This window comes from Diadema antillarum, unplaced genomic scaffold (assembly GCF_040938485.1).
Source record: "Diadema antillarum isolate AM-2024a unplaced genomic scaffold, OU_Dant_1.0 seq00001249_RagTag, whole genome shotgun sequence".
NCBI lineage: Eukaryota > Metazoa > Echinodermata > Echinoidea > Diadematoida > Diadematidae > Diadema > Diadema antillarum.
Window position 1 is genome coordinate 377,864 of NW_027272035.1, and position 22,885 is coordinate 400,748.

General features: G+C 36.9%; 1 protein-coding gene across 1 annotated transcript in view; it reads right to left on the reverse strand.

Annotated features, from left to right (window-relative positions):
- The window catches only part of LOC139745275 (sucrase-isomaltase, intestinal-like), a 128,265-nt gene that overhangs the window by 73,785 nt on the left and 31,595 nt on the right, over nucleotides 1-22,885 (reverse strand). The window contains exons 7-24 of the mRNA XM_071655676.1: nucleotides 21,780-21,892; nucleotides 20,636-20,761; nucleotides 19,497-19,628; nucleotides 17,215-17,328; nucleotides 16,604-16,688; nucleotides 15,210-15,350; nucleotides 14,569-14,695; nucleotides 13,985-14,121; nucleotides 13,051-13,085; nucleotides 12,161-12,277; nucleotides 11,408-11,556; nucleotides 10,669-10,753; nucleotides 10,225-10,284; nucleotides 9,206-9,330; nucleotides 8,780-8,868; nucleotides 8,368-8,408; nucleotides 7,266-7,430; nucleotides 246-539 (exon numbers count right to left, since the gene is read on the reverse strand). Of these exons, the coding sequence (XP_071511777.1) occupies nucleotides 246-539; nucleotides 7,266-7,430; nucleotides 8,368-8,408; nucleotides 8,780-8,868; nucleotides 9,206-9,330; nucleotides 10,225-10,284; nucleotides 10,669-10,753; nucleotides 11,408-11,556; nucleotides 12,161-12,277; nucleotides 13,051-13,085; nucleotides 13,985-14,121; nucleotides 14,569-14,695; nucleotides 15,210-15,350; nucleotides 16,604-16,688; nucleotides 17,215-17,328; nucleotides 19,497-19,628; nucleotides 20,636-20,761; nucleotides 21,780-21,892 (2,135 nt within the window). The remainder of the gene's footprint in view (nucleotides 1-245; nucleotides 540-7,265; nucleotides 7,431-8,367; nucleotides 8,409-8,779; nucleotides 8,869-9,205; nucleotides 9,331-10,224; nucleotides 10,285-10,668; nucleotides 10,754-11,407; nucleotides 11,557-12,160; nucleotides 12,278-13,050; nucleotides 13,086-13,984; nucleotides 14,122-14,568; nucleotides 14,696-15,209; nucleotides 15,351-16,603; nucleotides 16,689-17,214; nucleotides 17,329-19,496; nucleotides 19,629-20,635; nucleotides 20,762-21,779; nucleotides 21,893-22,885) is intronic.

Sequence of the window (22,885 nt, forward strand, 5' to 3'; positions counted from 1 at the left end):
TCAAGAATATGATCTTTAGAGTCTTAACTTTAGACATGCAGTATCTTTACATTCTTAGAGCAGTTTCAGAATATTAAACATATCCAAATACATCATGCGCAAGCGTATTTCGTTTTATGTGTTGTTTTGTTTGTTTATTTGGTTGTTTTCTGCGGCTGCCGTTAAAACTTTTGAAAAAAAGTTTTTAGTTTTCTATGATTAAAAAAACAACAACTGGGAAATACTAAGTAAGGCCTAATACACACCATTCTGTAGCCGGGAACATCCCGCTCCTTCGGGAAGTAGCACCAGGGTGCCCCTTGCTCGTCCGTTTCTGCCCAGTAGCATCCCCGGGTCAGACAGCTTTCTTGAGAGGCCCCTTCTTCGGGATAACAGTCGAATCGTAACGCAGGCTCCGGGATTGGTTCGAATGGAATTACCACGAGATTGTCGCCGGGATCGTAGTAGAGACTAGACAGGCCGATTCCCAGTCCGATCCCGATCAGGACCACGACGGTGATAAACGTGACGAGTATCTTCACACCGAGTTCCATGTCTCGCTATAAAGTCTTTGTTGAGTGACAGACGGACGTACTACTGCACCTCCACTCAGCCCCAGCGAATATCCCTTGACTGATGTTACAGCAAAAATTGATACTTTTAACGATTTATAGAGCTTTACTTTTTATCTGGTGACACGCAGTCAGGTTTCAGAACAATGAGGGAACTTAATCAAAATTGCACCTCGTTGTCAGGCATGGAGTCGTCATACGAAACTGATAGCTAAAATGTTTCAACGCACTCCTGTTTGTGAGTTCTGTTGAGATGATGATGTATTTCTTGCAGCAATCTTCACTGTTGGTTCTTTTGCGAGAAGTAGTCCAGGTCACGCCGATCGCGCATGATCAACATACTTTCCAGTAAAGGAGAGGCGTGTATGGCAGTCACATGACAATATTGACCAATGAGCACAGGAGATGTTTGTTAACAGTTAATGTAACAATGATGTAAAAGCACAAATATCGTGTTTGTGTTTAATTATGATGTACTTTGGATGATTTGATGGGAAAGAGAAATGTTTTATGATAGGTGTAATTGAAAGATCTTTCAATCACTAAATGGTGCCATTAACATACTTGTTTGTTACACTAAACAGAGAAGTACATAACACTTTTCTGGTAGGATAAACCTTAAACGACCATCAGTAATATTTGCTGGTATCAGTTATGTGTATTTTTTTTCTTGCGGAAGGGGGAGGGACAAATAACGATTGATGGATGTTCCTGAAATGAATGTAAGTCAACACAAAGCACTGCCAATATGTGTTTTGGTGTAGCATAGTGTGCTGTCGTTAATCTGCATGCTCGTGTATCCATATAAGGCTCTCCCTGACATCATAATATGGACCTGTTGCATAAAACGCTTAACCTGAGAAAAACTTTCTCTTCTTTGGTAAAAAAAAGTCAAGTTAGTATGATTTTGTCATTGACATGTAGGCCCGGTGGAACGTTTTTCAAAGTTAGTGGGTCCACTAGCCACGAATGGGAACAGAGACGTAGATCGGTTTGTAAGAATTTTAGGGAGGGGACGTGGGTCAAAGGGTCGTATTTTTTTTTCGGGGGGGGGGGGGGATACGTAGGTCCTATGTTAGTGTTTTAGGTGAAAATACGTGCAATGGAGGAAGCGACAGAGCTGGGGTAAGGGTCTGGGAGGGGGTTTCCCTTCCCACACGAGGGAGATTTTGCATTCTAGAAGTGCAATCCAACGACCATGGTGTATTGTTTTTGGTGGAATATTTGGAAAGTTATTATTATTATTATTATTATTATTACTACTACTACTACTACTACTACTACTATTTATAGTGCGCTTTTCCCACAAGGCCCAAAGCGCTTACAATCAATTCAAAACATGTACGACAGTATGTAAAATAATGGATAAATGTTACAGCTACGAACTAGTTGCTCCTGAAAAGATGTGTTTTCGAGGCTTTTTTGAACACACTGACTGATGGAGACTGTCTAACGGTAAGTGGTAAATTGTTCCAGTGCTTTGAAGCAGACACAGTAAATGTCCTATCACCGGCTAAGGTGCGAGTAACAGAGTATGTGAGGCGAAGCGGATCACTAGATGACCTCAAATTTCTAGTAGGTGTATATATATAAAGTCAAACAGGCGTCTAAATATTTCGGAGCTTGATCGTTAAGGATTTTATAAACAAACAAAACTAATTTGAAAATTATCCGTTGCTTCAAAGGAAGCCAGTGCAACGACTTCAGAAGTGGCTAAGATGGGTAGTCCCTAGAAACCTGAAACACTAATCGGGCTGCCCAATTTTGAAGTCGCTGCACACGATCCAGTTGAGTTGAAGGAATGGAAGAGAGAAGCTCGTTACAATAATCTATACGGGATAGAACTAAAGAGCGCACTGCGTCATGACATGCAGTTTGATCAATAAATCTCCTAATTCTAGCAATATTTCTTAAATAAAATCAATTAAACAGTAAGAAATTTAGATTCTATGACATTCAAAATAGCTAATATGGTATCTATCACCTCTTTTTCTGCGTCTGCGTCTTTGCTGTGTATATACCATGGATCTACTAATGTATTTTAGTAGCTCCATATATTTTATTTTGCTAAGTCTATATACAGAGGTGGCCCAAGGAGGAGGGTGTGGAAGGAATTGTGCCTCTTGCGGGCGAGGGAGATTTTCCTTTTTTTTTTCAATTCAACAATCTGGTGCCAACTTTTAATGGAATTGTAAGAAAATTTTCACTCATTAAAGATCCAGTTTACCTTTGTGAGCAGCTGTGATAAAAAAAAAATCAAAATATCACATTTAATGCATATGACGTGTAGGTCCATATAAAATTTTCGCAATAAGGCCTAAAATGTAAGGAGATATCAGTATTTTTCTGAATAAACCTTGACTGTAGACGGTTTAGTCTGGAAACATTGTTATTATGACTATTGTTCACATTTTGTGTATTTTAACAATACTTAATATCGATATTTCGTATTTTGTTTCAACTGCAAATGGGATTTTATGCCCTTAACGTTTTAAAAGTATAGAGGAAAAATTTTTGGCCATAGAAATCTCGGAATCTGTGTATTATGCCTTGTTTCGTATTTGTGTATGTGAGTGTGTGTGTGTGTGTGTGTGTGTGTGTGTGTTGTCACTGTGTAGTAAGTCTATGAATGTGAATACTGCTCAGATGACATTGACAAATTAGGTGGCAAGTGAATGGAATGGTGACACATTACACGATAATGCCATGTGTCATCATCACACATAACGATGTGTGAACAATGTATTGAACAAACGCAGATGAGATGAAAATAAAAAGGAAATAAGAATTCGCACCGATACAGAAGGTGAAGGACAATTGATTCTTTAACATTTTAGACTGATCTTCTCAATTACTGATCAAATTGTTTGCAAATCTGATATCCAAATCGAAAGCAAAAGGGGGCTTAAAACTTTCAGGAGGTAGAATAGGAGGACATTCCAGTCACACCACACCCCTGGGTCCTGCACACTCTTATTTCTTGCCACATTTTGTATAATATATATATATATATATATATATATATATATATAGAGAGAGCGAGACATACATATATATGTATGTATATATAGCGATATATATATATATATATATATATATATATATATATATACATGTATATACATATTGTTAGGACATATATTGTTAGGAGCAAACATTTTGTTTGATAATGTGGAGATGCAAAAAAAGTGAAATAAAGTCGATCTTGAATTCTGCACCGTCACACCACGGCATTCTGACACTCATTTCTCTTTTTTATATACTCGGCATACAAATCTTCCATGACATTCGCTTGTTTGCTCCCATTGGATATTTAAACTATACATAAATTCTACCCACATTCTAGCCCTAACAGTAATTCCATTCCTCAGATCGAATTAAACCTAAAACCCAATCACAACCCTAACCCTAAATCGTTGGAGAAAATAAAACCGGAGCAACTGTCGCAAGAGCAAATGTCGTGTAACCCTTTGAGATTGCAAGACTGAATAAAATGAACTCTATTTCCATTTCATTATGTACACTCTGTATACAAAACCAGATGATTGTTTCAATGCAAGAGTGTGCACACTCCCGGGTCTGGGCAAGGAGGTTTAAGAGATGGAGTAACAACAGTCTGACTCCTTTTGAAACCATGTTTAATACCGCCACTCAGAAATATTTGAATTATGCGCTAAACTGGGGCTGTCCCACAGATAATAATAATAATAATAATAATAATAATAATAATAATAATGTCTTATTTATCCAGGGTAGCATCTTCAGTGTTGCCACTGCTCTACCAGAGAGCCCTGCCATTATTATCACCCCAGCGTTGCCAGGTACCCATTTATACACCTGGGTCATGAGGGGCATTGTGGGTAAAAATATCTTGTCCAAGGGCTTAAGCACTGGGCGGGAATCGAACTCGGGTCCTCCGACTGGGAGTCGAGAGTCTTATCCACAATGCCACATATAGAAAGAGCACTTTACATTTGAACCACTCTAAATTGTTTGTACTTGGATTGGGATAAGGAATAAGAATGTTCTTTTAATTTATAACAAATTACAATGAACAAGGATGATGACATATAGGAGCTTCACCATATTAATGCGTGAGTCGGGGCTCAAGGAAGTCGAACAAAAGAAAAGAGCATGCATACATTCTACACAGGAGAGCTTCTTAAGCAAGAGATATTCTAATGGATTACACATACTACATTTCTAAGATATGAGAGTCTCCTACTCATGCATTCTTATGACGGAGCCTCTGTGTCATCAGCCTTGTTGAGTGCAACGTGTTTTTTTTTTCTGAGTATTGTTTTCTCTGCTCAATGACCATAATTAATTCCGCAAATCTAAACATGGAAGTGTCGACTTATGTAAGCCTCCTACCCTGTACATGATGTGAAATTATGAAAATCGCCTAGATTTCCTCTTTAAAACCTCCTCTGCGTGGGGGCAACACTTTGTGTACGTTGTGCAAATATGTCATCGATTAAGTTGAGATGGAGAAATATGAAATACACTCGATCTTGAACTCTGCACTGTCACACCACACTCTGATACCCATTTCTCTTCGCGTAGTCTGTATACAGAAAGAATGGGTAAGCTATTCCATACCCTGTACTATCACGCAACACCCTTGAAATTACAAGACTGAATAAAATGAACTTTATTTCCATTTCATTTTGTATACTCTGTATACAAAATGAAGTGGGTCAACCGGTGCCACAGTACAAGTATGCCGAGTCTAGAAGGAGGTGATGACACAGTGCACGCTCAACAATGTGACACCACACACCCCTGGGTCTGCAGTCTGTACTTTTGCCCATAAGTTCAGTTTGTTATATACTCTGTATACAAAATGAAACCTTTGTTACCTCTCAGCTAATACTGTAAAATTACAAGATTGAACCAAGGTTATGAAATGAACATCATTTTTATTCGTAATTTTATTTTTTCTTCCTTATTGCAATCTACTTTCTCAACCTAATTTACCAGATATCTACAAAAGCAATCAGTATTACAACTAAAGATTTGATGCTTGGCCAGATCTTTAATATCATCGAAAAACATTTGTGCAGTTAGGTAGATGTTTGGTGATGTCAAGTCATTTCAGATGAAGCTGTCGTATTTAATGGGTTTATGTTCTTCTATCGTTCAGATATAGTTAACCTCTCAAGGCGTGCGTGTTCATACGGGTGGACAATGTCTGAAAACATCGCATCGTTTGTGTTCAAGCGTTAGTGTGGGGCGGTTCGATTTTGTGTGTGTGAGAGAAAGAGAGAGTATGTGTGTATATGTGGGGTTTTAATAAGCTTGCATTCAAACTATTTATAATGTGAACTAGATTCTTTGATGAAGTTTATTAGCACGTTTCATAGGATGGGGGTGTGCTCTTTCGCGCGAGTATGTGAGTGTGTGCGAGGGTGTGAGTTTTTGTCAAATATTTTATCACAAAATTCAATGAAGTGTTCGGTGTTTACGCCCCTTTTTGCTGTTGTGTCTATTGGATCTTCGGTCTATAGGGATTCCCGACATTACGTTGTATTTGAATAAGCTCATGACAATAAACGGTGCTTCACGCGATGAAATTTGGCGTTCTCGTCTTCAGTGATGTCATCAGTCGTTACCAGTCAATTGTTACCGACTTTCAGTGAAGAACACTGAAACACCCAAATGACAATAGTAAGCATCGCATACATTGAATTATTGTACAGAAGAAATCATGATAATGGCTTCCAAAAATGACTAAAGAAACTAAAAGTACATTCTAGAACTGTCATTAGTGACCTTCCCGACAAATTTAATTCAATTATATACACCAACAAAGCTTTCCTAACAAGTGAGAAACGACTACAAAGGTTGAGTGCACCTTATTCCTCTAGTAAAACTTATTTTAGGCTTATATACCTAAATGGCAGAAGTACAATGTATACAAAGGCACAACGTTTGTAGGCCCACTAATACCAGCGGAAAATACACACCATTACCGATGCTCGAATTCCTGTTCTTGTAACGTAAACATCGTACAAAATGTACGATAATTGTTTTCACTGGAACAGTAAATTATGCTGTCTATAAACCATGAAGACAATGAACGTCTGCCAATCTTTGATAACTAACATATTCATATAAAATAACTACAAAGTTTAGGGTATCCTTGTCACATATCCATTCCGAGCTGTAGTCTACAGTGACATCCACGACAACGTCCAGAGAGACACCAAGTCTATAGCAAGACCAGAAATGTTCAGAACCTGCCAGGAATTAAAAAACAAGCAAACATTCCATTTTCTTAGGTTTATAACGGATCTTCAAAATTTCTTCGCATGAGCTCCTCTTTAGAGCAATAACTGTGAGAACGCGGGCCATATGAATATCACAATGAAGACATTTTTCCAGAGATAAGCGTATACAAATACAATGGAACATTTCAGATTACGCGCCCGAGTTTTTAGCTATTTCTCTGACGTAAGAGGTTGTCTTTGTATGTCAATTCCCAAGAAAATTCGAACTATCCGTCAAATATATATCTATACATGTATCAGAAAGCAATACTTCATTGAATTTTAAATGTTTTACTCATTGTTTTAAAATCCGCAGTCGCCATAGTTATGCTTACGCGATTACCAATTTTCTTCGTTGGAAATCGCCGGTTATCGATTGTTGTGGATAATGTTTCCAAATTATCGCTATGCTAGTAAACTGATATAGGCCTATACTACATACGTTCAGATTGCTGTCGAAGTCGACGCCACTTTCGAGTTTCGTGTCATCAAGGTACACTCCGTAATTGGAATCGTAGTTCTCGATTCCATACACGATGACCTCGTTGAAGTACAAATCGTTGGGGTCGTCGTAGGCAGCTCGTTCAATCGTCGACCGGATAGCACCCTACAGGAGTCCAAACAGAATCTATTGGTCAGTACAGACCGACCTTAGCTTTCTCAAAGACATACTATGCTGCAAAATAAGCGATTATTTCTGATCTGAGTATCACGTCTCTTTCATTTCAGCAACCCTTTCAGGAAATATAAATGCATTTCTGTCAAACAAACATAGAAACTTGGCACAAGGTTTCTGTTTATTAGGACTTTAAGGGGCAATTAATGTAACTTACTGGATATTACGTTAAGATGTCTGACTCGTTTGTAATTTATACTGTTATCTTTATTTGGCGAAATCCATAAAGAGATCTTACGTTATTGTTTTACCATGTTTCCCGAGTCAAATATGTCCTTCCATTTGAACAAAATTATGACGGAATGAAACGTTTGTTTGAAAGCTAAATTAGATCTAAGGCAAAAACTACTTTGGCTTACTAAATCGTCCCCTATATACAAAGATTAATATAAATCTGGATCATCATACAGCTTTGTTTCATTATAGAACACATTTTACTGTATTTTGTTAATCACTCTTCGGTACTTAAACTATTAAAACTATAAAATCTTCTTACTGTGAATGCAGATATAAGTTATTACCCATTCATAGCCTTCATTCATCATTTGAATGAGCATCAAATGGTAACGTACAAATATGAATAGATGTCTATTGTTTAACATGTTTAATAGAACATATTTCTACGTGTTTATCTATATAGCTAATGACTCTATTAAATTGGGTAGAAATGTTTGGGTAATATAATTACTCAGAGTTTATTGTCATATCATTGATGGTCCATAACTTATGTCCTGAAATACTGCCAAAAGGACGGATTGGAAATTGTTTGCTATATGAAAGCTCGAAAATGAAAGAAAGATGACAAATATGATAAGGCCAGCTTTTGTCATTGTTTTTATGGGAGGTGGCTCTGTACACGGCTATTTACCCCTTGTGCTTGAAACCAAATCTTTGTATGAGCATCCAGATCTAGAAATAAATAAGATAAGAGACAAAAGAAAAAGAGAGTGAGCAAATCAAAATAGGGATTTATCATCTTTTGAGAGAACTTATTGACAAATATCCCGATGAAAAATCGTATACATTCTTTCTCCCCAAGAGTTGGTATATTCCGCAGGATTAGTATAGTTAATAAGTATACAATAACACATGAATTTGATTTCGAATGAATCGGACATAAGCGCTGAAAGCGGCCTTGATTCCTTTTTATCACAAAGCTTGTGAAATTTCATTTCATTAATCTCAAGGTTTCGTAAATTTTGAAAGTCATTGATCATGAAGAAACTGACAAATTCATGGAAACAACATTGAAAACTCATCTTATAACAAAATATTCGAACCTCTGCTTTCACCATCATCCCAGTATAGGAAGCCCTCAGCTTCTTGGTTGGTATCCATGGCAACCAGAAGACCAAGTGGGTTCAAACGACTGCAAGGAATAATTACGACATCATCTTTATGAATGCATATACAGTCTCATACAGAATTATTCTCTTATTTTCCAAGTCGTCTATTAGTATACCCTCTTTTTCAATATAGATCATTCCACACGACACTTTACTTTAATAATACAAATGCTTAAAAGCAAAGGTGATGATATTTTTATCCTGCATTAACATTCCACGCACAATATGAAAATGCAGTCCTTTCTGAGAGGTACACAGATAATCAATGACATAATTCGGTGGCGTGTATGCACAGGAGTATTCTTGGTAATATTTTTACATACAGGCCAATATGTAAGTCATGGTGTTTTTGTTAAGTACCTGTATTTGGTTGTGTTGCTAGGCTCCTGGCGGGGCAGAATGTATCCTCCACGCACGTGTAAGTTGATGAGTTCCATAGGAGATGGGAGAGTGATGTAGTCAGTGTTCATGCTGATTTCAGACCCCTGTCGAAATTTTGAGGAAGAGTGCAAGTGTGAAAAACATTTAAACACACGGTGGATGCAGTGCCGTTTATTAAAGTCCACGCTCAATAATGTATAATTCCTTTGCCTGCACCAACACCAAGGACAGAATACATGCAAACTTCCTTTTCTTACCAGGGAAGTGCTATATTCGATCACTTTGCCACTATCCTCCAAAACCTGCTGCTCATTTGAAAGAGTCAGAAAATTATGCCGTCAGTTGAGTTATACATTTTAAACAAATACTTAAATACATAAATTGATTGTTTTAACAATTTCTTTTTACTGTTTGTATTGTTTTAAATTATATTACTCTTTTTTTTTTTGGTTCCGGTAACCCCTTTTATGGTATTTTAAACTCAGTTTGTATCCATGGTGCGTCATTACAGTAATTACACATTTTTTTCTTGAATAATTCACTTCGTCTATACAGATTTCAGTATAGTCTCCATGGTCTCGTATCTTTTTAAGCGTGTATTGTTTTGTGTACGTGTGTTATACTTGTAGGTGATTTTTACGAAGTATATTGTACTCCAGTGTTTTATCATGTATACGTATGTACACAGGGCTGCCCTGGAAAGAAGTTGAGAAACTGAGGGGACTACCGTGTTTATATACAACGGAATAAATGAATAAATAAACAAACAAATGAATAAATAAATAAATAAATAAATAAATAAATAAATAAATAAATAAATAGAATCAGTTGGGCTCACACAAACACACACACACGCACACACACTCTCGTTGCTCTTTTTCAGCTGTTTCTTAATTTTCCAGTTGTTTCTCGATCACACACCATACGTGAGAACATGAAAACCAGGAGGACGGAGAATAATGTACTCGTAGTCTATACTGCTAACAGAGCTCACTTACATTGTAGTAATCGTACCATCTTGCATCCGTTGGAAAGTACACGTCCACTGTGGTTTGACCCTGTGGACAATCCACAAAAAGAAAAGTGCACTCTTATTGTGTAACATGAATATCTTTAATTTTTGCAGAAGCCTTCGTCATCGTCAGATGTGAATAGTATATTGAAGAATTTACTATTATTAGATTGATTGCTTGTGCTTTTCGGAGTGATACGGCAGATACTTGTAAATGTGAAATTTCTTTACTAATCAGAAATTAAGTCAAAAGTTAGTTTTTGCTTTTTTACACACCCTCCTGACGCAGTATACCTCAGGTTAAATAAGGCTTACATGATAGAAACATATGATATTACGTAGAAGGCAATTGTCACCCAAAGAGAAAAAAAAACACAAACAAACACGTGACTGTCTGATTCAATAAGGGAAGAATTCTAAAGATTCGCACCTCTTCTAAAGCAGGCGAGATCATGAACGCTGGTCCCCACAGGAACTGGCGGTCGATATCATAAGTCATATTATCTCTCGGAAACCTGAAAGAATAGAAATAGTGATACACACGGTAAACATTCTCCCGGTCGTCTTGATAATAACATTCAGGCATCTAGAAAACGTTTCTCCATCTTTGGCTCTAACCAACATGTGTAACGAGCTTCCTGTTCCAATCCGCAAACTGTTGAAATAGTCAGGATTAGATGTGAACCTACCATTTTTATTTGTGATTTACCGCATATCCCAGCTGGAAAGAACACAGTGAAAAAACACAATTTGAACACAGTGTAAAATCTCTTTACACTGTTAAGTTCGAGCGTTTTAACAGGGTAAACGGATTGTGAATTATCAATTCACCAGCATGAATTATCAATTTAGCGTGAAATAGAATATTACTGTGTGAATACTAATACCCTGTGAAAAACCAATCCTCAGTGTGAAATAATTTTCACTGCTAAATTCGATCGTGTTTACACAGTCGGCTCTTTGAACACAATGTGAATACACCCACCAGTGTGAACACACTGTGGTGTTCTTTCCAGCAAGGATATTGCATTACAGTGTTTTTGCACGAAGTATCACAGTTCTTTCAACTATTAACGCAAGTCTTTAGAAACGTTAATAACTGTTTATCATAACCATGGAATTTTTTCTTCCCAATTCTTAGCTGAAGTTATAATAAATAGACAATTTACTCGAACATCAGAGGCCTCACGACTGTTTTTCCGTAGAAGGTAGCATCGAAGAAGAGCGAGTAGAGGTAGGGCAGGAGTTGATATCTGACTAGCAGGATGTCACGTGTCCGCTCTGCGAAAGTCTCATCAAACGCCGTGGGATGCTGAGGCTGCAGTGCAGTGTGGAACGAGAGTGTCAGCACCGATCATGGTCAATATGTCATATAGCTTTTCATAAAGCTGGTATTTTACGGATCATTAATATACACGCAAGATGTGACATCTTGCGTATTTCGTATCCAAGTTCCAAATTATTCTGTTTCAATTCCAATTTGTAATGTTTATGAATATAGGGATTTCGTGCTCGTGTGTGAATGTGCTTTCAAAAGATGTTTTCCGAAAGATCATTTTATCATAAATGTTCTATCACTGCAAGTATTTTCTGTATCTTTGTGCTCTCATATATTTTTTTATTTTACTTCTGACGAAGATTTTGCTAGGATCGAAAGCTCAGATCCCTTTCGACTCCATCAATACCCCATAACTATATTCTTAATGATGCGTTATAAGGAATGCTTTCTTTATCACTGTATATAATGTGTGTCCCCAATAGTGCTTGTAATAACCACCCGGGATCGGATCGGACGTATTGTCTACTATAAACACACATTACACCCGTATACACAACTCCACTTCCTGGGAGTCAGTGTGTTGCATGCCGTAACCATGGAAACACAGTCTAGCCAGCCATTATTTTCTTGACGTCATACTTACATGCCACCCCTCTGCATTGTGATTTCTGGCGTAGGGGTAAAAGGCGCCAAGCTGAGTCCATCTCCAGCACATCTCGTACGTGGTGTTGTACCAAAATCCACAGATATCAGCACCAATCTGGTTTGAATATCAAGTGTCAAAGGTCATTCAGATTTTGATTACAAGTACAATGATTTGCAATTTTCTGACCACGACACTTTAGAGCATTGTGACTCGAAAAACAATAGAAACCTAAATAGAAATATACACATATTCCCTTATCGTTAAAGTCATTTACGATTTAAGTGCTTACAACGTGAAACAAAAATCATGCCTGACGGTTTTCATTCCTCCAATACGTCAGCTCAAAATGAAATGACAATGTGATATTTAGTAAGGTGTATACATGATTATTCGCTAAGCCAGTCAACTTGAGTCATCATTTTTTTTTCAGCTGACATTTATCTGACAAGCTTACTTTGTAGTAGGAAACTACCGTTACATTTATCTTGGCGTAATTATTGTCAAGGTTTCGATTTCATCAAGCAATTATTGCATGGAAGACATACTCGGAAGAAAAAAAGAGGTGTAACTGATGTGTAGCTGACATATTAATAAATGTTTTGTTACCTATCAAACTGCTTTCTCCAAAAGGTAAAAAGAAATATTGCATTTATGATAGGACATTACTATCTCACATTCCATGCACAGATTTTGGAGTAGCAAATACAGATGTCCGTGCGTCAAACATGACTTTGGGAAGGCTTAAAAATGTTTTAATAGTTTGTGATATTAGGAGTTCAGAGCTGGCATTTAAGTATGAATCCTCATCTGGAAAAAAAACAACAACAACAACAATCTCAGCATTTCTATTTCGTTTCATGTATTATAAAGCATTATCAAAAACTTACGTATGGGAATCCGAACATGTTGAACTCCAGCATTCCTTGAAATTGGTATAAGATGAAATGAAAAAAAAGGACACCATGAAACCATTAGACTAGAAATATTTGCTTCCCTTTCATGTTTTCGTTGGTTAGGCAATATGAAAAAAGAAATGAGTGCAGTTCCTATTGACGTCAGAAAGGGTTTTCGTGAAACTCCTTACGCCCTCTCTGAATAAGACAAGTAATGTAAATGACGTATATATGTGATCGGCAAAAACGCAAAGGAATGATTCATGACATGAGGCAGAGAAAAAATGTCTCAAATATATTGAGAGCCTTTACAGTTTGACCACAAACAACCAGAACGTCATCGCAAGCTTTCTTCAAATTGCACAAACTGATGAAATCTGAAGACATTGAAAGGACTGTGTGATCTAAATATGTTGTTGACTTGAATGAGAAAAGCAAAAGGTTCATTTATATGGGTAGAATACAGAAAATGATATCAGCAACGTAACTGTCAGCAAGCATGACAGTTGATTTGAGCTCCATATTAGGCGCCTTGCACCTTTAAAGGTTAACATTCAACTCTTTTGAGCTTCTCAGAAACCTTCCGATCTCTTCCTCATTCATCATACAATTTTTTTTATACACATTGTTGTAATATCAATAACATTCAAACAAATTCATTCCTAGAAGGAAGCAAGCTATTAGTGAATTAAGTCAAGCTGCAGGCTGCACAAACTTGATAAACACGGCCTTCTTTTTATCATCAGAATATGATGTAATGTGAGTAGGAGAGTGAAGGTATTCTATTTCAATCTGTACGTATGTTAGCAATGTAATATTGATGCAGTGATCAGGAGAAGGACTTTTTCCCCTATGAATGTGACCAAATGTTTATTTTACTGTTGTTAAAGAAGCGTTTAAAGCAAAGTGGAATGTAACGGAAACTCACCAACGATACTCCAGGACATTTGGGGCCACTGGCTCTGGTTGTCTCCCAGCCAGTGCTGTGCGTAACGCCCTGTCCCAGCGAACGAGGATCGTGTGAGCACAAGACTTCTCTTGTCTGGAAACACCTGTTGTAGTGTCCTGTGAACGAACATCATTTAAAAAAAAAATATGAAATCGATGTGAACTAAGCTTTCCTCATTAAAAATCAAATCCTTGTTAACCCTCAAGAAACAATGGATTGCTCAACTCCTTTTTGTCATTATACAAATTTCTTTTGTTGTTGCTTTTTCTGATCAGCCGTTGTTTTTCCTTTAGATCCTCAGTCTATCCCGTTCTCATTACTGTAAGTTATCATGAAACTACGGTCATCATAATTCATATCATTAGCTTTGTCACCATACTCCTCATTCAGTGTATCATCGTAATCAATTCTTGTTTTGTAAATCATTCATTTTCCTGCAAAGATTTCTACCGTTGGAAGACACGTTTAGAACGACTACGACCACTTAACTGAATGACAAGAGTTACTGTAAATACTCTAGAGACTGCAACCTTCTTGGATTTAAAAGACACATTTTATCTAACCTGTATGTAGCTTCACTCATAGAGTGTCCATAAAGACTGTGGACATCATATTGAAGTCCCATGGCAGTGATTGCGTCCATGCAAATCGTCTTATCGTAAATATTCCCTGTCATTTCCATCAGGAGACCTGAAAAAAAAAAAAACAACAACAACAAACCACGCATTGTTCGATCACTGTATACTATGTTGTATCAATTCTACTTCAGGATATTTTGTGGCTAAAAGGGAATTCCAGGAAATTCACATGACTGCACATCAGGTAGCACATAAGTCGATAGTGTCGTGTACAGATTTGTGGAATTTTTGTGGATTTGTGCAATTTTTGCATTCTAGCGGGTTTTGAGATATTCAAGATGGCCGCTAAAGTGGCCACAAAAATCTTGAACACCATAAAAACCTCAAGGATGCAAACGTTGTACAATACAATACAATACAATATTAGTATTTCTATAGCGCTCTTACAAATAGTAGGGCCTACATATGCATCACAGCGCTTCACAAATCCATCTTTCACTCGGGAGGTAGGAGAAAAGAAAGATAGAAAAAAAATACAACAAACAAGGAGAGAAAGAAAAAAAAGTACATAATGAATCAATCAGTTATTGAAAAGGAAAGTCTGCAACGACTCCTGGAAAACTGACAGAGATGGTGATTCCCTGATACTTTGAGGGAGCTGATTCCATAGGCGTGGGGCAGCTGCCGAAAAGGATCTGTCTCCTGTCCGAGTGAGAGTCCTAGGAACAGACAGCCGGGTTGGGTCTTGGCCTGACCGCATTCTTTGTCTTTTAGATTGGTGACGTGAAAGTAGACTCAGGAGGTAAGATGGAGCACAATTCTGAAGGCATTTGTACGTGATTGACAGGATTTTGTAGATGATTCGCTTTTGCACAGGGAGCCAGTGTAATTGCTGAAGAAGAGGAGAGGCATGGTCACGCTTCTTGGCTAGAAAAACCAGCTCTGCAGCACGGTTTTGAGCACGTTGAAGGCGCTGGACATTACTTGAAGAAGTACCTGACAGCATGGAGTTTGCATATCAAATTGTTGTTGTATCAAATAGATTCAGAGTCAGTGCCTTCGAAAATGTGGTAAACCTTTCGATTTATATGGAATGTAATCACCATTTATAATAAGAAATATTGATACTGGAGTTTATATTTTTGGAGACAATCTTGGATATCTCAAAACTCTCAGGAATGCAAAAGTTGCAGCAGTCAGACTCAGATTCAGCACCCCCGAAATAAGGTGAAAACATGAAATCATATTCAGTTTTTTTTTTTCAAAGGAAAGATACCTATATGATTTTTTTTTTTTTTGGGGGGGGGCAGTTTGGATACTTCAAAACCATCAGCAGTGCAAGAGTTGCATCCCATAGATTTGCATTAAAACACTCGAAATAGGGTAAGCCCATCAAGTTCGTTTCAATTTCTCAAGATTTACAAGAAACTATATGGGAATTCCAAATATATATATATATATATGTATATATATATATATATATATATATATATATATATATATATGCATGTATAAATTATATACATATTTGGCATTTGTCAGCACTAAGTTTCAAGAAAAAACAATATACAGGAATCGCATATAGTTTGACGGCCATTTTGGTGGCCATCTTGAATATCTCAAAAGTCTCATGGATAAAAGAGCTGCATCATCCAGATTTGGATTCATATCTGCCTCAGTTACCATAATCCCAAAGTTTGACAAATATTTAGATTTAACCCTTTATGTGCCAGAGGCTCTGAAGATTGTGTACAACGCTTTGGGGGTTTCTGTGCCAATTCACACTCAGATCTCACGAAGGATTACTTATATTTTCTATGACAACATTGTCTCTAACTCAGGGGCTTCCCTGGGTAATGATTGCATGTTCTATTCTAGCCTAGAATTACCGAGTATCTTTTGTTTTATCCGGGGTTTTTTCAAAGGGAGAGGGATCCGTGTACATAATGTTATATCTGTTTGATATCTAATATAAATGGAACGATGTGAAATACTGAGCAGCCGAGTGGTGGTGACTTACGAGGTAGGTATGGTGGATAGTTGAGCGGGCTGTCGCTGCAGCCAGTTACTGACCCCCAGATGAAATTCGACGGTTCGTTCATATCCTTTGGTTGCAAAAACACACAAAAATTTGTGATAAATAACCATGATCAGGAACCAATGAAATGCACACATTATTTGACCATTAATGTCGCATCTGACTTTGGTCTACTGATGTCCCAACATGCACATGTAGTCAGTATATCACGATTGGCATTTTTCAATAAACCAACATGCTGCGTTTATGTGCAATCATCCTTAAATCGTATTATATTCCGCGAGAGAAATCTATTCAACATCCCAATCATAGTCCTTCATGACCCAAAGATCTCGGATCATTTTTATCATGACGTATGACCCTGTGACAATAATGTCAGAAAAAAGAAGAAATGAAAGAAAAACAAAAGAATACCTTTCCTTGAAGGAGAGCTAAATATAGCTATATGTTTCGATACCAGTTCACTGAGATAATGAAAGTTTTATTTGGTGGTATCGGTTAAATTCTGCTTTGATCAGAGCTTTGATAGCAAAACGAGGCTACTAAAGACTTCACTAAGAGATAGCCTATACTGCTATTGCAGTGCCACTCACAATCCACAACGCGTCGTATGCAATTTCTTCATGGAACTCTTCACACAGTCTTGTCCACCATTCGAAGCAGTCAGGGTTAGTAAAGTCCGGGTACACACTGTCTCCAGGCCATACCTGAACAAATGTCATGTACACAAGCGATTTGATTTTTCCATCAATCACGATGATAATGCTTCAAGGTTGAATTTAAGTAACATTCAACTTAACTTATTTTCGATTCTCAACGGAAAATTGAAGAAATTACAATGATAATAAAATGATTTGCAAACGTTCATCGTAAATGCAGTTGATAATTAATGACAAGCATACAATTAGAAGTCAGTATTGTGTATTTGTTGTAAATTCATATCTATTGAAAAATAGAGGGGTCTATTGAAAAGCAGAGTTGATGTATTGCTTATCCTTCAAACAATATAATATATGGACGAAACTTTTAATAATTATATTAAAGAAAATATAAGATATTAAAAGACAAGAAAGGATATCAGATTATAATATATGACAAGAGCATAACACGACACAAGAACATAATTCTACTCAAATAATTAGTTAATAAAACAGACAAGAATGCGAACAGGGCTATAATGATTGCCACAGGCTGAATACAGATATTCTGAACACTCAAAGAGAAATAATTGCGAAGGTGCCATACTACGAGTCTAAACGCAACCCCCCCCCCCCACACACACACACACACACACGCAGATCTTACATTTACTGCATGGGGCGTGCAATGAACGAGAGTTTTTGATAGTGTAATTTAGAGAATTTCAATATCCAAGACCAAAATGTATGAATGTATATATGAAGAACTTGCTTCCAAAAGGCGCTAGATCCATCATTTTTCAATGGATTTAGCGCCTTTTGGTTGAAAGCTCTTCATATAGGTAGCAAAGTTTATACGAGATTAGAGAATGCATTAGACCGTCGAGTATAGGATAATTATAAAAGGGCTTTTTTCGTGGAAATATGGACTTAGAGATATATTATGAGGGAGTGCGTTAACATAACACTGACCCAACTGAAATAAGTCTTTGTTTTTATGATATCGTATTTGGATAACAGATAGGGCTACTATGTGACACCGCTGCCCACACATACAACTCATCTTTCCTAACAACAACAATTTAATTTAATCTGATCTAATATAGGCCTATATATATATATATATATATATATCATATAGCGAAAACTGTAGGGCTTTCAATAGCTCAGTCGCTAGACCCATCAAAAAGTGACAGGATTTTGACAAAACATGCTTTTTTAGTGTCGTAATTGGGGCATTTAGAAGTGGAATTTTAGAAAGAGGCCTGCATATCTAAATACTTCAGAGTTCCTTCTACAATGTGGAGGTGAAAAATCATTTTCAGTATTTAATGCCCTACGGACCATTTTCTCGCGTCACGGCCCATATGTATTAATGGTGAATATCTTCAAAGACTAGCTTATTGTCAACGGTGACACCAAAGAATTGTTTTGTTTTGTTTCAAATTTGTGTCACATCTTCTCAACATTTCTTTAATCTCCATATTGACGTAAACCAAAAGTAACCACAGGAGTGCAATATTTTATGAATATATTGATAAATATATAGATATATAAATATATACATCTCCCTCTCTCTCTCTCTCTCTCTCTCTCTCTCTCTCTATATATATATATATATATATATCATTTACTTGTATTCATTTTTAGATATGTATACATTATGATATACATAAACAAATCATACCACCAAATATGCATAGTGGTACACTAATACATGGCCTTACACAGGGGGAGAACAAGCCTGTATATACCTCGCCAACAATAGGTGCGGTGCCGGCAGAGTTCAGGACGTACACGTTCGGCTCGAGTCCTCTGTCGTATGCATGGTAACCCTCTTCTACCTTTATACCATGGTCCTTCAAAAATGTATAAAGATAACACGTTTATCTCGGCCTCAAAACTGAGAAGTCACGAATAATACCAATGCGTGGTAAAGAAAAGAAGAAAGAAAAATGCTGAAGAGTGGGAAATTCTAAATGTCAATCGGGGGAGAAATAACATGCGACGCATTTTTGCTATACTATTTTGTTGCTGTTAGTATTACTCAATGATGATGAGCTACCTGACCTACCTAACTACCTGACGATGTAATTGACAAAATAACATGAAACAGATCTCTTATTCTTTGCGTGAAAAACCCTGATAGTAGATTTCGAAAACAAACAATAAAACATGATTAATATGTGGAGAATCTAAACGGCAAATTGACTCCATAAAAGGATACCACGACTTACTAATATGATGATGTATCTTTGGCCGTAATCATGTAACATATCAACGAACTCCGGCAGACCGTTGTACGTGTCGTTGTCGTACGTAAAATCCTTCTTTCCGTCCATGTAGTCTATATCCCCGTATTGCACATCCTATATATGAAATAGAATAGTGTCAACTTACAACGTTATCGCATGGTTATTATTCCGGAGGCATCAAGTACTTCCCTTCTGTCCAAAATTAATTTTCTTTCTTCAAGGATTAAAGAAAAAAATCAGCCTTCAAAATTAATTCATAACTGACTTCTAATATCTAGGGATGTGAAACTATCATCTGATCACACGGTCGTTATATTGGCGATCGCTTCCCAAAGAAAACGCTCGCCGATTAAGAGTCATACTTTTTCAAAGGATATATTAAGTATGAAGAAAATACAAAGGGAATTCCACAAAAAAATATTTTTCATGAATATTACACATTCCATCAACTTATTGATACTGACATATGTTAAGGGTAGCAATTATTCCCCCTGTTTTCTAAAAATGGGTCAAGTGAATTTTTGTGGAATGTTCTTTATATTTTCTTTATATTGTTGTCCACGCATAAATCATAACCTCTTGTAGTCTCCTCATCCAGCGGTTCCCACACCAAAATTTTGGTGTTGGAACAGCTGGCTTATTTTCTAAATCTAGAAAATTTTAACTTTTGCATCGATGGTCCGATTTTCCTCAAACTTTCACTGATGTGTTCTAATAATTAATAAATAATGCTTTCACTCAATCCACATTGCACTTTGGGTTTGGGTTCCCTTTAAACTATTACGTCATAAAACTTGTTTTTCCACTTGATAGAACTGCGAGTGTAGACAGCGTTAAAATAATGGAACTTTCAAGAAACAATACAACAAATCAACTGTAATTGCCAAATGTGTGCTGCGCGGAAGGGATGGGAACACGACCAGTATACGAAATTAATCACGGGTCGCGGGTGAAACATAGACAAACATTTCGACTGACTAACTTACACTGACAAACATTCAGTCCGTAATTACCATGCAGCTTCAGACTTCTGGTAATACAAAATTAACAATTCAAACAAACAAACAAACAAACAAACCAATAGCTAACATAAGAATTAATCCAGGACCATGTGTACTCACGTAGGGAATGCCAGCAGCTACCATTTCTGACCACACTTCCTTGACGCGGTCAAGAGACCCGTAATTCCATCGACTCAGCTGAAAACCTAGCGACCAGTAGGGCACCATGACCGGCCTGCCGATCACCTGTCAGAATTCCGAATATTCGTTATTCCCAAGGTTCGTTAAGCACGCACCATCTTTACATTTTCAGATGAACTAAACTTAATTTTCATTTAGGAATTCGGAATTCCAAATTATTCCATTCAGATCAGATCAGATCAATCACAAAGATACATGGAACACGACAGCTATACAATAATCTAATGAGGACATGTCCCGAGAAGTTACATTAACCATTACTAACAGGCAACTTGTGTTGGGATGCCCTGATACAATATAACGCTGTAAATACAATTGACAAGCCTACAAGAATTATGTACATGCACACAAATATAGGGAAGAAGAATTGAAAAGAAGAAGAAAAAATAAAACAAGGATCATTACCTTTATAGGTACTCAATATCCCTTGCCAATTAATCTTATGGGAATTATCACTTTGCTTTTTTTTTTCGTATGTGTCTTTTTATCTCCCTTGCTCTGTTTATCAAGCTCCAACGATTTTATTTTGTTTAGGTTGTAGGTTACGTTATTGGTTCTATCTCTGTTAATAGATTCCAGCAAAAATAGTTATGAAATCAGTGCTTTCGCTAGCACCAAATTTGAAATGACAAGGTCAATAATAATCCCAAGAGGCTGGCCCTAAAGAGTAATTTGGAAAATAAATGAGGAGCTTGGTTCAGCAGACTGGATTCAACTCTGCAACCGACTATATATAGCTTCTGGAACTGTGTCATAATTTTGAAGTCTACTTGCTAACAATGGCCGGTTCTAAGTGTCAGATCATCGCTGGTGCCATAGTGTTGAAATAGCACTAACACCAGCTTAGTATAATACGCATTTTGAAATCATTCAGTGTACGTATTCATGTTATGACTAGCTATCCCACTGACCAATAGAATAGATGAAAGTGCATGAATACACGGATATATTAAAAATCTTCCTTTGATGTAAACTTTTAGTCATATCGTATTAACATACGTTTATAAAATATGTATTCACATGATATTAATACATGTAAAACTATTGAAATACAGTGCATTACGTTCAAGTATTGTTGAATCACAGCTTCAGGAGTGGGCCCGATGAACACAAAGAAGTCGAGGACGCCCCCTATCGTCCTGTAAGTCACGGCAGGAGTCGGTTGCAGCACAATGTCTACGTTAACAGACAAAAACATAAACTAGACAAAGACACTATTTCCCTTTATCAACAGATTAGCACTTGCAATAGATGCTGGAAGGACTTTATTTGCAATTTATTTTAGCTGCATCATAAAAGAAAAATTGTATGACACAGAATTAACATTTCGAAAAGTGCAATATGTGTCATGGCATGGTAAGTTTATCAAAGCTATTCTGAAAATTAGTCACACGTTAATTGTGATAAAAAAATAGATCAATATTCATGATCATTTGACTAAACAATCATTTAACTCAAAGTATGTGACTTAACTTGTGTTTGTGTGTAAGCTTTATTTCATCATCGATGTTTCTTGGCTCATTTGATTGTCACCTATTGGCTGACCTTTGCTTTGTCTATAGATAATTCAACTTTATACCAACATAGATAAGGGAGATAAAGCCACCGATTGGAATGGGGAATATCTTTCAGTGTTTACAAGGTATGATAATTAAAGGGGACCTCCGGATGATTTTCAGACTTTTACATCTGAACAACTATAAATTGGTTAAACTGAGTACAGAGTTTCAGAATTGAAAGTGATTGGGATGAGGAATGAGGATGTTTTCAAAATTTATAACAAATTGCAATGAACAAGGATGATGACATGGCAGCCTCACCATAAGAATGCATGAGTTGGGGCTCAAGGAAGCAGAACAAACGAAGAAGGCATGCATAGATTTTTCACAGGTGAACTTGTTGAGCAAGTGGTATTGTAATGGAATTACACTGCTATACATTTCTGAAATATATGAGGCTCTGATGTCATCAACACTGTTCAGTGTAATTTGTTTAAGATTTTAAATTCATTGGTTTCTCTGCTCAAGGACCACAATAAATTCCACGAATCTAGACACGGAGCTGTCGATTTATGTACTGCATGATGTGAAATTATGAAAATCGTCCGGAATGCCCCTTTAAAGGAATTATGAACTTAATTACCTTTGCCAAAACATCGTCAAATGAACA